Here is a 12,604-nt window from a genome sequence, read left to right on the forward strand (position 1 = left end):
GAATGGACGGGGTGAGCTTCCGGGATCTGCGCTGCTCTCGCTCTAATCACCGTAGCGCTCTTTGCTGAATGGAAGACTCCCGAGTGCGGGATGCTAATTGTCATTCTAGAGACAGGGAGGCGAGCTTGCCAGCTCTGCACTTGGCTGTCTATTCCTGTGCAACAAGCAGCTGTCTGTTGCAGCACAGATAGCTGTACTCAGAGCGCTCCTCAGCAAGCTGCAGTAGCTCTGCTTTCCAGTGAGGATTGACAGCCGCCTCAGCGCTATAAAGAGCTCTTGGCTCCAAGTGATCATTTTCTTCTCCATTGCTGCTGGCCAAGGAGTAAATTCATGAAGTTCGTATCTAGATGATGTAATACAAGCACCTTCCTTAAGCAACTGCTTGGCATTCCTTCTGCCTCCAGAAGAGACAGAGATCCTTCAGGCCTTGGAATATCTGCCTGAACTTACCTAGCCCAGCGCCCTTAAATTCTCATATGGAATGAGAATTTAAATGAGAATTGGAATGTAGCCCCCCTCCTCTCAAGACGAACATACCAGGGCAAGCATCAGCCTTCAAGACTTACCATGTTTAGGAGGTTGGGCTTTGTTGGTTAGTGTCCAGAGGAGTGGCTGGGGGGTGTGTGTGTGTGCCGGTGGGCAGGGCACACTGGGAACCACACTGTGGGCGGGCAGCGCTTACTGTGGGACCTGCAGCACGCTAGAGTCACGTTTGTCTCCTGGGAGTGATGCCTGCCTAGGTCATCTCCTTTCTATGGTGCATTCATGTTGACGATTTGTGCATATGGTAGTATCAGGGTGGGGCAGTTTTGCACGATCCCACCTTCAACACTGTTTGTGCCTGAAAAGGTTTCGGGGTGGGCATCCTGCATGTCCTGTGACCTCCTGCTGAAACCCTGTACAAATATTTGGAGGGCAGGGGTTGGTCTTGCTCCCGTCATGCTATTATGCAAGTGCTCAAACCCTGACGCCAGTAAGGCAATAGCTTTGGCAATAATCAACTGATCAAGAGGAGTGATGTGTGGGCAGGTCAGTATAAATCCACCACAAATGCATTGGGGTTATAGAATACTTCCCGCAAAGAGCACATGTTTGGCAGGCCTGGGACACCCAGTTCCAAACAACCCATCGACAGGCTGCCAAAGGTGGGTCTGTGGCACAGGACTCATTTTATCCACATGGAAACAAAGGCATATGAGAAGCCAAGGCTCCACTAACTAAAATATTCTCTTTATATACCACAGAGACTATGTTTTGTTTCCAGTGAAGGGAAAGTAAAGGGTGGGAAGGATATTGATCAAAATGCAGTCGTGGGGCATCAACCGTTATTTCCAAAGAACAAGCAAAGCACAGCTGAGGGGGTTCTCTGAGAGAAGAGAAGCGGGGAACATTATACTCTTTTCCCGATGCCTCCTCGGTCACTCCTTGGTCATTCCTGTTAGCGATCTGTTTTGCTCTTTCTTCTTCACCTCTGACCAGATGTCAGACAGGTCCTGGATAAACTGCTGGATCTGAGAACAAAGAGGATGAACATCCGATTATTACAAGCGGCGGAGCAGCCATCACAACAACATAGACTGGAACTGGGGGCTACTTTGGGAGTTTTATTATTTCAATCTTTATTAGTTTATAAATGACACACACACAAAACCCACAAAACATAACTCACAAATAAAAAGAAAAAAAGAACAATACAACATGGAAACACAAAAATATTTCAGCCACCCAAACTCAACCTGTATTAAATCTCACAGTATTTGTGTTCTTTTTACCTTATGTTATTCCGAGAGTTATTCAAAGCATTCTAAAGTTTTAATGTGGGGACAATGTTTTTTTAAAATATTGTCTATAAATCTCCCATTCATTTTAAAACTTTTGGGTGTGTCTATTGATCTTCTCTGTCATATTTGCTAATTCCATATATTCAAACAGTTTAACCTGCCACTCCTCTTTTGTTGGAATTTTATCTCCTTTCCATCCCTTAGCTATCAGCAGTTGTTGCGTACATAAAAACCCTCCTTTTCTCTCTTGGGATGTCTGATGCCATAATGCCTAAGAGGAAGGTTTCAGGTTTTTTGATAAGCTTTTTTGGGGGGGGGTGGGGTGGGGTGGGTAGGTGGGTGGGAATAGTTCATTGTATTTAAGTTCCCAAAAGCTCTTAATTTTTTTTACAACCCCACCACATATGGTACATTGTTCCCTCTAGATCTCTCCGCCTCCAGCATAAATTTGAGTTGGTTTTGTACATTTTAGCCAATTTGCTGGGTGTGATGTACCCAGTGGTGGGGATCTTCATGCTCCGGCACCGGGGGGGGGGGCAGGGAGCAGGCGGGGGCAGGGCTGGTGTGCATCCCGGGAGCATGATGTGCTGCCCACAGGGGCGTGGCAGGTGCACTGGGGGCGTGGTGACCCAGCATGAGCAGGGGGGGGCCAGCCACGATGGCTCCCCACCAGGATTGTGCTGCTGGGGGCGGTGTGCTCCCCACACACTCCACTTCCTCCGCCACTGGATGACCCATCTGCATTGCATCTTCATAAAGTTTTCCATTATAGTAAATAAAGCCATAAATTTCAGTTCATTTCTCCGTAAATTTTCCCATTCTGTCACCTGTATATTGTACCTAATGTCCTTTCGCCCACTGAACCTTAACCGATTTTACTTCCTCTTCTTTTAAAAGAAAAGAAAGCTACTTTAGGATTTAATTGGGGCTGCTGGTCTGGAGGACGGAACTCTCGGTAGAACTATGGACTATGGGGCTGGTGTGGGGAAGCAATGGCCAAGCTACGCTGGAGAGAGAACATGCTGTAGCACAAGAGCCATCAATTCACCACAAGTCCCAGCTCACTGTGTTTCATTTCCAGATACATTCTGGATGAACCAGATACATAAGCCCTCCCAATTGTATCTCCTTGTCACAACATGGCTTGATGGGCCTCAACTTAACAATGAAGGACTGAAGACTTTATGCTCAACTTGCAAACAGAGCTGGCCCACTCACGAGGTGGGGTGAAGCAGCCATCTCAGGTGGCAGAAACGCAAGAGACGACGCCCCCTCAGGGCACTCAATCCCATGTGTATTTTGTGGTTTTGCATTTTGATTTTGTTCTGTGAACCGTCCTGGGACCTACAGGTCTAGCACTGCCAGACCCTAGAGAGGAGAGTTGGGGGACTTGGGACAAGTGTACCATATCCAGCTGCCTGTGTGTGTCCTCCACGGGCACCATTAAAGCCTCCTTCATCTGCTTGGCTACACTCTGGAAGAGATTCAAAGTGGCCATCTTGATGGTACCCAGCATCAATGTTTTCTTCGCAGCCGTATTCTGGATATGGGCCCAACGTGACTCCTGTGGGGAAGGCCAGAGGCATAGAAAATGAGGTTCTGATAGACGTGACTAGTATGCTGCTACTTTCCATGTTAAAAGTGCCCCAAACTACATTTGGGGGAGATGGGGGGAAGGGGACAGGACTCAACACATCTTGCATAGCAACCAGCCTAAGATGCCTCTCTCTGTTTTGCATTTCCATTGTGCAATCTGATCTGCCACACACAGCGGTGGGCAAAGCTGTTCTGTGTTATTGTCTGCCTGTCTGCCTCCCCCCCTATGGAATGTTGGTTCAAATGCTAAGAAGTTTGTTACTACTGTAGACAGAAATGGGCAGCCCCAACTAGGGTTCGTGGCATCATCCTGCCTTGCCCTGCTATAGTTAGTCGTTCAAACACAAGCCCAGCATATTGCTTTTCCCTCCCTAAACTGTAAGATATTCACCATTGCCAAAGATGGTGGTAAACGTTCTCTGGCTACCACTAATGAGGTTTAAAAATGAAGTCGCTCCCTCCTCCTTCTGTCATTTCTTCCTGATAAAGAACACATGTGGCAGTCTGGAATGGCTTCTGAGACTCCCTAAAATAAGCTCAGCTGGTTAGAGTGTGGTGTTGATGATGCCAAGTTTGCGGATTTGATCCCAGTAAGGGACTGCTGCATATTCCTGCGTTCGGGAGGGGGTTGGACTAGATGACCCTCAGGGTCCCTTCCAACGCTATGGTTCTCTGAATATTCCAGCCCCATTTGCACTAAGTTTTGAAAGCAGTATCACACCACTTTAAACAATCATGGCTTCCCAAAAGAATAATGGGAACTGTAGCTTGTTGTAGTTGCTGAGAGTTGTTAGGAGACCCCTATTCCACTCACAGTTCCCAAAGTTCCCCAGGACAAGGGATTGACTATTAAACCACTTAGAGAACTGTAGCTCTGTGAGCAGATTTTGGCTCCAGGCCTCAGATTCCCAATCCCTGATTTTGAGTGATACAAAGCAGAGACTTGACGGCCATATGTCAGGAATGCTTTGATGGTGTTTCCTGCATGGCAGGGGGTTGGACTGGATGGCACTTGTGGTCTCTTCCAACTCTATGATTCTATGAAGTACCAAAACCTGCCCACTGTCAAACAGGTAAATGGCTCCCAGTGATGCCCAGTGGATTGCTGACCTTTCTTACCATCCTCTCTGGCTTAAGTGTTCACTGAGCCAGGGTTTGTCTGCAGCTAGTCAAGGGTATGGGTTCATGGCAGAAGATTTTAAGTTATGATTACACAGAGGTCTGGGATGAGAATAAGCCTTTTAGGATATGCTGATAGTTCGGGAAGAGACAAAGCAAGAACCCCCAAAGATTCTGATCCATCCAGACTGGTTTCAGGCTTGCCATCATATTACTGGGTCAAAGCCCTCCATGCAAAGGAAGACATTTCCCCACCCCTACTCCTTACCCAGACGATGACATCGCTGCGGGCATGGTCAAAACGCAGCTGTAGGCGGGCTAGCTCATTGTTGTGCTGCAGCATCTCATCATCTTTTTCCTCCTTGTAACGTGCCAGGCGGACTTTAGCTTGCTCAATCATCTCCATCCCCTCCTGTGCCGACTGCACGAGGTCCCGGTGCATCCCTACGAGGGTCTTGTAGCGACCGATGACCTCCCGGATCTCCTCAAACTACAGGGAATGCCTTGCATTACTGTCCAGAACCCTGAGATACCGTTCTTCCCTTAGCCAAATTCCAAATAGTAGCCCCTCGAGGATCACATCATCTCCTCCCCATGACAGATCCTTGGACATGCAGGAACAGATGGGTGCCTGGCTACAGACACCGTAGTGCAGCCAATCGATATACTGGCTTAGGAAGCCACCTATTATTATACAATGGGTATTTGACCAAGGCTGTGCTGCACTGTCCAGAACCACAGCTTAAAGGCAGCAAATAGGTGGACAAATGCTCAAGATACAAAGTCACCACCATTGTTCATGAAACTGTGTAGATGCTTGAATAGCAGTTGCACCAATGACCCAGTTGTTCTAAACTTCAGATTCTAGAACTTAGTTTAGCATCAACTGTAGAAACTTCAGATTCTAGAACTTGTTTTACCAATGCTAAACCCATTGCTTTTTTTCCCCTGGGGGGATGCAGGGGTACGCATACCCCCTAAACATTTTGTGAATCTGTTTGGTCTCATTGAGGAGGAGTATTTCAATATGAGTAGGAAAATGAGAATAACCATGAACTTTTTTTTTAAAGAAAAAAGCACTGGCCAAATCTGATCTGCAGATTTCTGGTGGCACAGACAGAACCACAATAAGGTAACTGAGGTTTCTCCCACTCCCCACCTCAAGTGTTGTCCTTTGTCCCTCTGCCTGCGTCTCTGGTTCTGCACACAGGCCACAGACCAAAGAACTGGACACCTGCTCTTGAGCTCCACCCTCAGACTTTGCTTCCCTTCTTAGCAGCCATACGTACCTCAGAGACCTCAACCACTTTCTCCAGATACTTGTTGAAGATGGAGTATTGCTGTAGTTTGTTGTAGAGCTTCTGGTGCTGCTGCTTCAGAGCTGCCATCTCTATCTTGGCCTTGGCCAGCTCTTTCACTCGCTGCTTCTTCAGTTCCCGCTCCTTGTTGGCTTTCTTCAGGGCTCTGATCCGTTTCTGGTCGTTCTCCTAATGGCCCCATGTTGGACCCCACCCCACATACCATTGAAAAGGAATCAAGACAAGATGCAAAAAGATTTCATGGCTTCCCTCCCTTTAGCAGAGTTTTTAAGGCTGTCAGAAGTGCATAGGAAGTTGCCCTGTACACTGTCAGGATATTTGCCCATCTAGCCCAGTAATGCCTGCTACTACTGTTCTGGAGGCAGTGCTATAACTAGCCATTTCTTTGCCCAAGGCTGGGATTGAACTTGAGACCTCCTGCACACAAACCGTGTGCTCTACCACTGAGCTATGATCTCTCCTGACACCATGTCTCCATCTGAACCAGCACTGAGTTGAGCTAGGAAATGGAGGTAATGCTTTAAAGGTACCACTGCTGAAATTCTTGGCATTCAGACTAAGTCTACTCAACACTTAACTGCCAAGTGTACCCCGTTTTTCATGGGAAACCCCTGGATTTTAGTCCGTTTCCCGCTGTTCTCCCGAATGGAGAAAAATCCCGGAAATCCCCCAGATTTCCTATCAGGCGGGGATACTCACCCCTATGTGGTGGGGGTGCAAGATGGTGAAACAATTTTGGACAATGATACATGAGGAGCTTAAAAGGATATTTAGAATTTCAATCTTGAAGAAACCAGAGGCTTTTTTTAAAATTAAGTTTAGTTTTGAATGACATCTCTAAGAATAACAGGAATGTATTTCTTTATGCAACCGCGGCAGCCAGAATTGTACTGGCGAAAAACTGGAAATCTGACAAAATACCAGAACTAGTAGAATGGAGAATAAAGATGTTTGAATTTGCGGAGACGGCACAATTAACAGCATCAATCAGAGGATGTTCTAATCAAGTAATTAAGGAAGAATGGAATTGTGTTAAGGAATACATGGTGAAAGTGGGTGCTAGAGTCTGAAAATGAATATGGTATAACTTAATAGCTGCAAGGTAATGTGAAATTTAGTAGGAATGATAGGATAAATAAATAGATATAGTGAACAATGCAACAATAATAAACAGTACAGTAGGTAAAAGAAGATCGGACACAGATAGAGGGAAGCGTGAGGGATGGGATGGGAGGATGGGGAGGGGGAAGTTCTTTTTCTTTTTTCTTTAAGTCTGTTTGAATATACTGAATATATATTGTTTGTTTTGAAAAAAAAGAAAATAAAAAGAAAACACGATGTGGTTTAAATACCTGGTGATTGTATTAAATGAATCTTGTATATTTTGTTTCCTTGCCCAGGTTGTGCCCTCTATCACTCCACCTAAGTTAAACTGGGATAGTTTCAGCTAGAATAGCTTGGTCGGTAGGGCATGAGACTCTTAGTCTCAGGGTCATGGGTTTGAGTCCCACCTTAGGCAAAAGAATCCTGCATTGCAGGATGTTGGAGCAGATGGCCCTCGTGGTCCCTTCAAGCTCTACAATGCTATGATTCTACTACTGGGTGGAGAGCAACTAACCTGTGTACAGTACATATATGTAGCTTCAGGCATATCACAATCAGGCATGTGCTGTGTTGTGCTTAAATAGGGTGGAGGTCTTACAATGTAAGAGCCAGTGAATTGCAAGAAGCAAATACCTGTATGAATTGCTCAAATTTCCGAATATATGCTTTCAACTGAATCTCCTTAGAACCAAGTTCCTCCCAACGATTGTTCAGGGCTTCCATCCTTGTCTTGAATGCCTGAAAAGTTCACAGAGGGAAGAGACCAGTAGGACATCTGATTCCAGTAGATCAGACTGGTGCCTTTGAGATATTTTGGAATACAGCTCCCGGTGTCCCTATTAACCATGCTGGCTGAGGCTGATGGAAGCTAAAATCCAAAATATTTGGAGGGCACCTGGTCAGAGAAGGCTGCAGTAGACTTCTTGTTCTTTTAGGTTTGGAAGTCCGTGTTGCCTCCTGCTTTTCTCTCAGGTTACAGAGAGCCTAGAACTTCAAAGAAATTAGCATTCTGGCCAGGTGGACCAGAAGGTGGTTTGATAGCAAATAGGCAAAGCATGTGCAATTTGCCGCCAATAAGCCATGTAGTTCTGTGGTTTTGGAGTGGCTGGTGACAAAAGAAGGTAGAGCTCGTCACCAGGGATACAAAGGCAGTAAAGCAGGGCATCTCCTCACCTCCTTTTGTGCTTCCATGGCCTGGTGCACCAATTTGGCTTCTTTTTTCTTCTCCAGGAGCCGAATGGAGGGGGATGGGGACTCCTCCTCGGATACTGGGAATTTCCTAACAAAATAGAAAAAGAATTTTCCCATGAAGAGTGCAGAGATATATTTCTAACTCATAGGACCTGTGAGCTAGGTAGGTTTTGTGCAGCTCACACACCTTAGGATGAAGGGGCAGAATGATAGAATATCCTGTTTGTCCAAAGGTGCCTGGGTCAAGCCCAGAGACGAGTTTCAGTCAGAAAACAGACAAGGGTTCCGGTCTCCAAGGTCTCCAAGGAGCAACAAGAAAATGGGGCTTGGATTCAATTTAGATACCCAGCAAGTGAAAGCGGTTTGGAGGAAGGAAATGAAACTTTAGTGGCAATAGTGAAAGAAAGGGAAATGAAAGCAGTGAAAGGAATGCGAGACAGACAAAGAAAGATGTTGGAAAGGAAAAGCGAACAGATAATCAAGGAGCCAAGAAGAGAGGAAACTATGCTTGTTTTAGTATTGGGTGTCTGGTTAGTTGCCGAACCACTTGGGAACAGGGCTACAGCACCATCCAGTTCAACATATATGAGAGGAACGTTGCCTAGAAAGACCAAAACAGTTACATTTCATTTCAGAAGAGGTAATATTAAAAAATAATAATCAGGGGAATAATTAAAAATTAAAGCTTCCTTCAGGAATCTTGAATGTTATTTAAAATCCACTATGACCGAAGCTCTACTAAAATGTAGATAAGATATTTGAAAGGGTACAAATAAGTTCATGAAGATATGGGCATGGTTAAACAGCAGTGCCAAGGAAACTATTAAAGGCAAAAAAGGGGGCTTCCTTCGAAAAGTAGAAGTGTTGCTCTTTTTTAAAAAATGCATATCTGACAGCATAACTTCTGTGCCTGTAAACTGTAGACTTTTCAAATGCATAGAAGAAAAAGTCTCATCGATGAAGGATCAGCATGGCTTCTGCAAAGGGAAGTATCCTGCAACAATTAGAGTTCAGATTATTTGAGCATGTCAATAAGTGTATAAATGGTGATAATCCAGTAGATGCTATATATTTGAAAATATAAATAGTGCTTTACAAAGTCCCTCATCAAAGGATCCAAAGGATCAAACTACATGTGACATAGATATTTATGTTCAGGATCTCCTACATTTTTTTAAAAAAAGTTAATGGCAGCAGATGGATGTTACAATCAGGACCATAGGACTGGAGGTGATGTTAAAATCCTCCTCATTCAATTTTCCAGTATGGGGGGCTGTTACCTTCATGTCTAGTTTGGGTAGGCTTCACGGAATCTGATCCCTCCCGCAGTGGCAGCCAAAAAGCAGATAAACAAGAAGAGTTCTCACCACACAATTTATTCAGTATTTACAGAGAGAGAGAAATGAATGCAGTCTTTATTAAATAATGGCGTTGCTTCGAGTAAATTCCAATCCCCTATGTCACTCCTATTCTATGTCATCCCTGCACCAGCTGATCTGCGCTTTCTGCCTCTGAGCTTTCTGTTCTACTACTCGCAATGGCCACCTAGTCCTGGGAGAGGGTGGCTCAGGAATGCTTTCCAAAGACACTGAGACTGTCAGCTCTCTCTCCCCCAGTGCTGCTTCTTTCTGCTGTTCTTCTCCCAATATTTCCCAGATTTCCCCCTCTGCAGCCTCTGAACTATAGCCTTCTGCATACCACTGTTCTAAATCTATACTGTCCTCCTGTTCTTGGGAAGGTTCAAGAGGAGGGGAGGCAGCCCCCACCATTCCTCCTCAGTCCAGTCCCTGATGTAGACTTTCCAGATGCACCTGGCCAGCTGTTGCTGGAACCAGGATGCTGGTAAGACCCTAGACCCTTTTATAAAAAAGGGGGGCAGGGGTGAAGCAGGAGAACCTAGAAGGGAAATGAAAGAAGATACCAAAAACATGGGAGAGCAGAGAAGAAGACCATGGGGAGTAAAAGGTAGAATAGAGAGGAGCCCAGAGGAAGGTTCTTGCTGGAAGAGATGTGGCATTTAACTCACATCAGAAGTTTCAGCAACTTCTGTCCATACTGTATGCGGAAATACTCGCTCAGATCCTCTTCATCCATGGTGGTCATGATGCCTGCTCACTGGCTAGGCAATGCACCCCTAGCCCTTTTAAACCCAACACTCTACGCAGAGCTAGAGACACCCCTTTCCACCTCTCCTAATGCCTTGGGAGGAATCAGGCAAAGAGAGTCTATTACAGTTGGGGCCACAGAACCTTCCAGAAGATGCAGAAGGGTTGCTTAGCAACCACAGGGCTGTTCCACACTGGGAATGATGTAGGGTCCTATGTGAAGCTATCGTTCTCTTCTTGTGTGAAGGGCACCAGTAAATGCCACAGTCCATCATTCCCCCTTGGAGAAGGACTGGCCTGGCCAGGGAGATTGTGTGAAGTAGCAAGCATATACTTTTAGTGGCCTGTGGTTTCAGAGTGGTCATGATAACAGGAAGGAGCTGTTGTTTAGAAAGATGGTCAAATTAACCTCTTCTACTAGATGGAGGAGAGCATTAGGGAATCAAAACACACATAATGCTCTTTGAAACAACATTGTGGCACAGCATGAGTTCTGATTAGAGCTGAAAAGAAATTAGATTCACTTTATCCTATCCTCACTTTCTGGGTTAGCGGAGTCTGTAACCTCAAGCGTCTGTAACCCGAGGTACCACTGTAATTGTCTTGTGCTTCACCCTTCTCTCCCAGTGTCTTTACATCTTCTCTCTGACTGAGCGCTTGGTTCTTGGATACAGTGTGTGCTTTAAAAGCTCAGCTTCTTTTCCTTAGGTTCTCCATGGCAACTGCATCAGCACCCCATGAATAAATTACCTCTCTGACACAACATCGCTTATTAGAATAGAGAAAATGCCATTTCTGAGTCATGTCTTTCTGATGGGGCCTTTTGTCTCTTCCTTCATTCTTCTGTCTGCCCAGTTCTCTGTGTGAAGAGAAAGTCAGCCAGACAGTTTGCCAAGGGGTGAGCAGAATATCCCTGCCAGAATGTCCCCAGGCCATGGGTGACTTCAAAGGGCAGTGAGAGTTTCCTGTCCTGGCCTTAGTGTGGAGGCTGCCATAGTAGGGAACAGACATGTGGGTTGGCTTGCTTGTCCTTAACCAGTGGCAGAGCTTCATGCTCCGCCACTGGGGGGCGGAGAGCAGGCGTGCTGCCCCCAGTGACGTGGCATGTGTTCTGGGGGCGGGGCGCTCCGCACGCAGGGGCAGGGCATGCGTTTTGGGGGTGCGGCGGGCAGCGGTGATGGTGCCCCTGGGGTCGCGTCACTCGGGGCGCACCGTACCCACCGCCCCTATCTTCCTATGCCCCTGCCCTCAACCCTTTTCTTAACTCTAGTCCTCTACAGCTCTTGAATTAACCTCCCCTCCATCACCCACATATGCATCATGCAGTTCTCAGTTAGTCTCGCCTTTATTCCTCCTAAGTCAGTGATGGCGAACCTATGACACGCGTGTCAGATGTGACACGCAGAGCCCTCACTGCTGACACGTGCCCCATCGGCCCATTCGCGCTGTTGTTGTTTGCCCCCCCCTTTGTTCTCCCGCTCCTCCTACAGCTTGTCTCCACTGTTACAACCCGGATCCTTTTTTGTTGTTGCTGTTGCTGGTAGCCAGAGATTGGTTTTTTAACCCTTTCTGTGCTGTTTTTTCTGGCGCTTTGGCAGACGATGATTGGGTGTAACAGCGTTCATTTTTTAACCCGCTCTGTGCTGGGTTTTTTTTTTTTTTTGGCGCTTTGGCAGACTATGTCAGTGCTGCGTGTTAGTTCCAGCGAAGATATTATTCGTCATTTATTTCTGTTCTCTTTCCCCCAAAAAAGCGCAGCAGCTTTGGGGTATTCCCCCCCCAAAAGCAAAGGAACTTTTGCACACACACCCCAAAAAAAACCCTCCAAAATTTTGGTCAGCAGCTCACCCCAAAAAGCTCAACTCTGGGCACTTTGTGATAAATAAGGGGGTTTTGGTTTGGTTTGGTTAAATAATTAGGTTTTGGTTATTAAATACAGTTATATATTACAATTATACATTTTTTAAATTAAACTATAAATATCACGGAATTATGGTTTTTTTCTCGAAGTGACACACCACCCAAGTTATGCTCGTTTTTTTGGCGAATTTTGACATACCAAGCTCAAAAGGTTGCCCATCACTGTCCTAAGTGTTGTCCTGCCACAACATTGCAGAGGGGAGATTGTTTTGTCACACAAGCAGAAATGCTTGTGCTGATGGAACAATCATAATAGCAGGCCCTCCAAGTGTCCCTATTTTCCAGCGACAGTCCTTAATTTACAGAAGCAGTCCCAGTTTCTCACTTGATCCTGGAATGTCCCACTTTTCCTTAGGACGTCCCTATTTTCTTCAAAGAAATGTTGGAGGGCATGGAGTTATGTGACCCCTGAGCCAAGGAGTTAAGTAATTATACAAACTTTAGAAGACATCTGAAGGCAGCCCTGTAC

The 12,604-nt window shown here is 45.9% G+C and overlaps 1 protein-coding gene across 1 annotated transcript; it reads right to left on the reverse strand.

Moving 5' to 3' along the window:
* Positions 1-1,418: 1,418 nt before the first annotated feature.
* CCDC42 (coiled-coil domain containing 42) lies at positions 1,419-10,213 on the reverse strand. Its single transcript, XM_035099208.2, has 7 exons — positions 10,137-10,213; positions 8,093-8,198; positions 7,553-7,657; positions 5,786-5,983; positions 4,765-4,986; positions 3,187-3,345; positions 1,419-1,511 (listed from the first exon to the last, which is right to left on the reverse strand). The coding sequence occupies exons 1-7, from the start codon at positions 10,211-10,213 to the stop codon at positions 1,419-1,421; spliced, it is 960 nt and encodes a 319-aa protein (XP_034955099.1).
* Positions 10,214-12,604: the final 2,391 nt, after the last annotated feature.

This window comes from Zootoca vivipara, chromosome 2, assembly GCF_963506605.1.
Source record: "Zootoca vivipara chromosome 2, rZooViv1.1, whole genome shotgun sequence".
NCBI classification, from domain to species: Eukaryota; Metazoa; Chordata; class Lepidosauria; order Squamata; family Lacertidae; genus Zootoca; species Zootoca vivipara.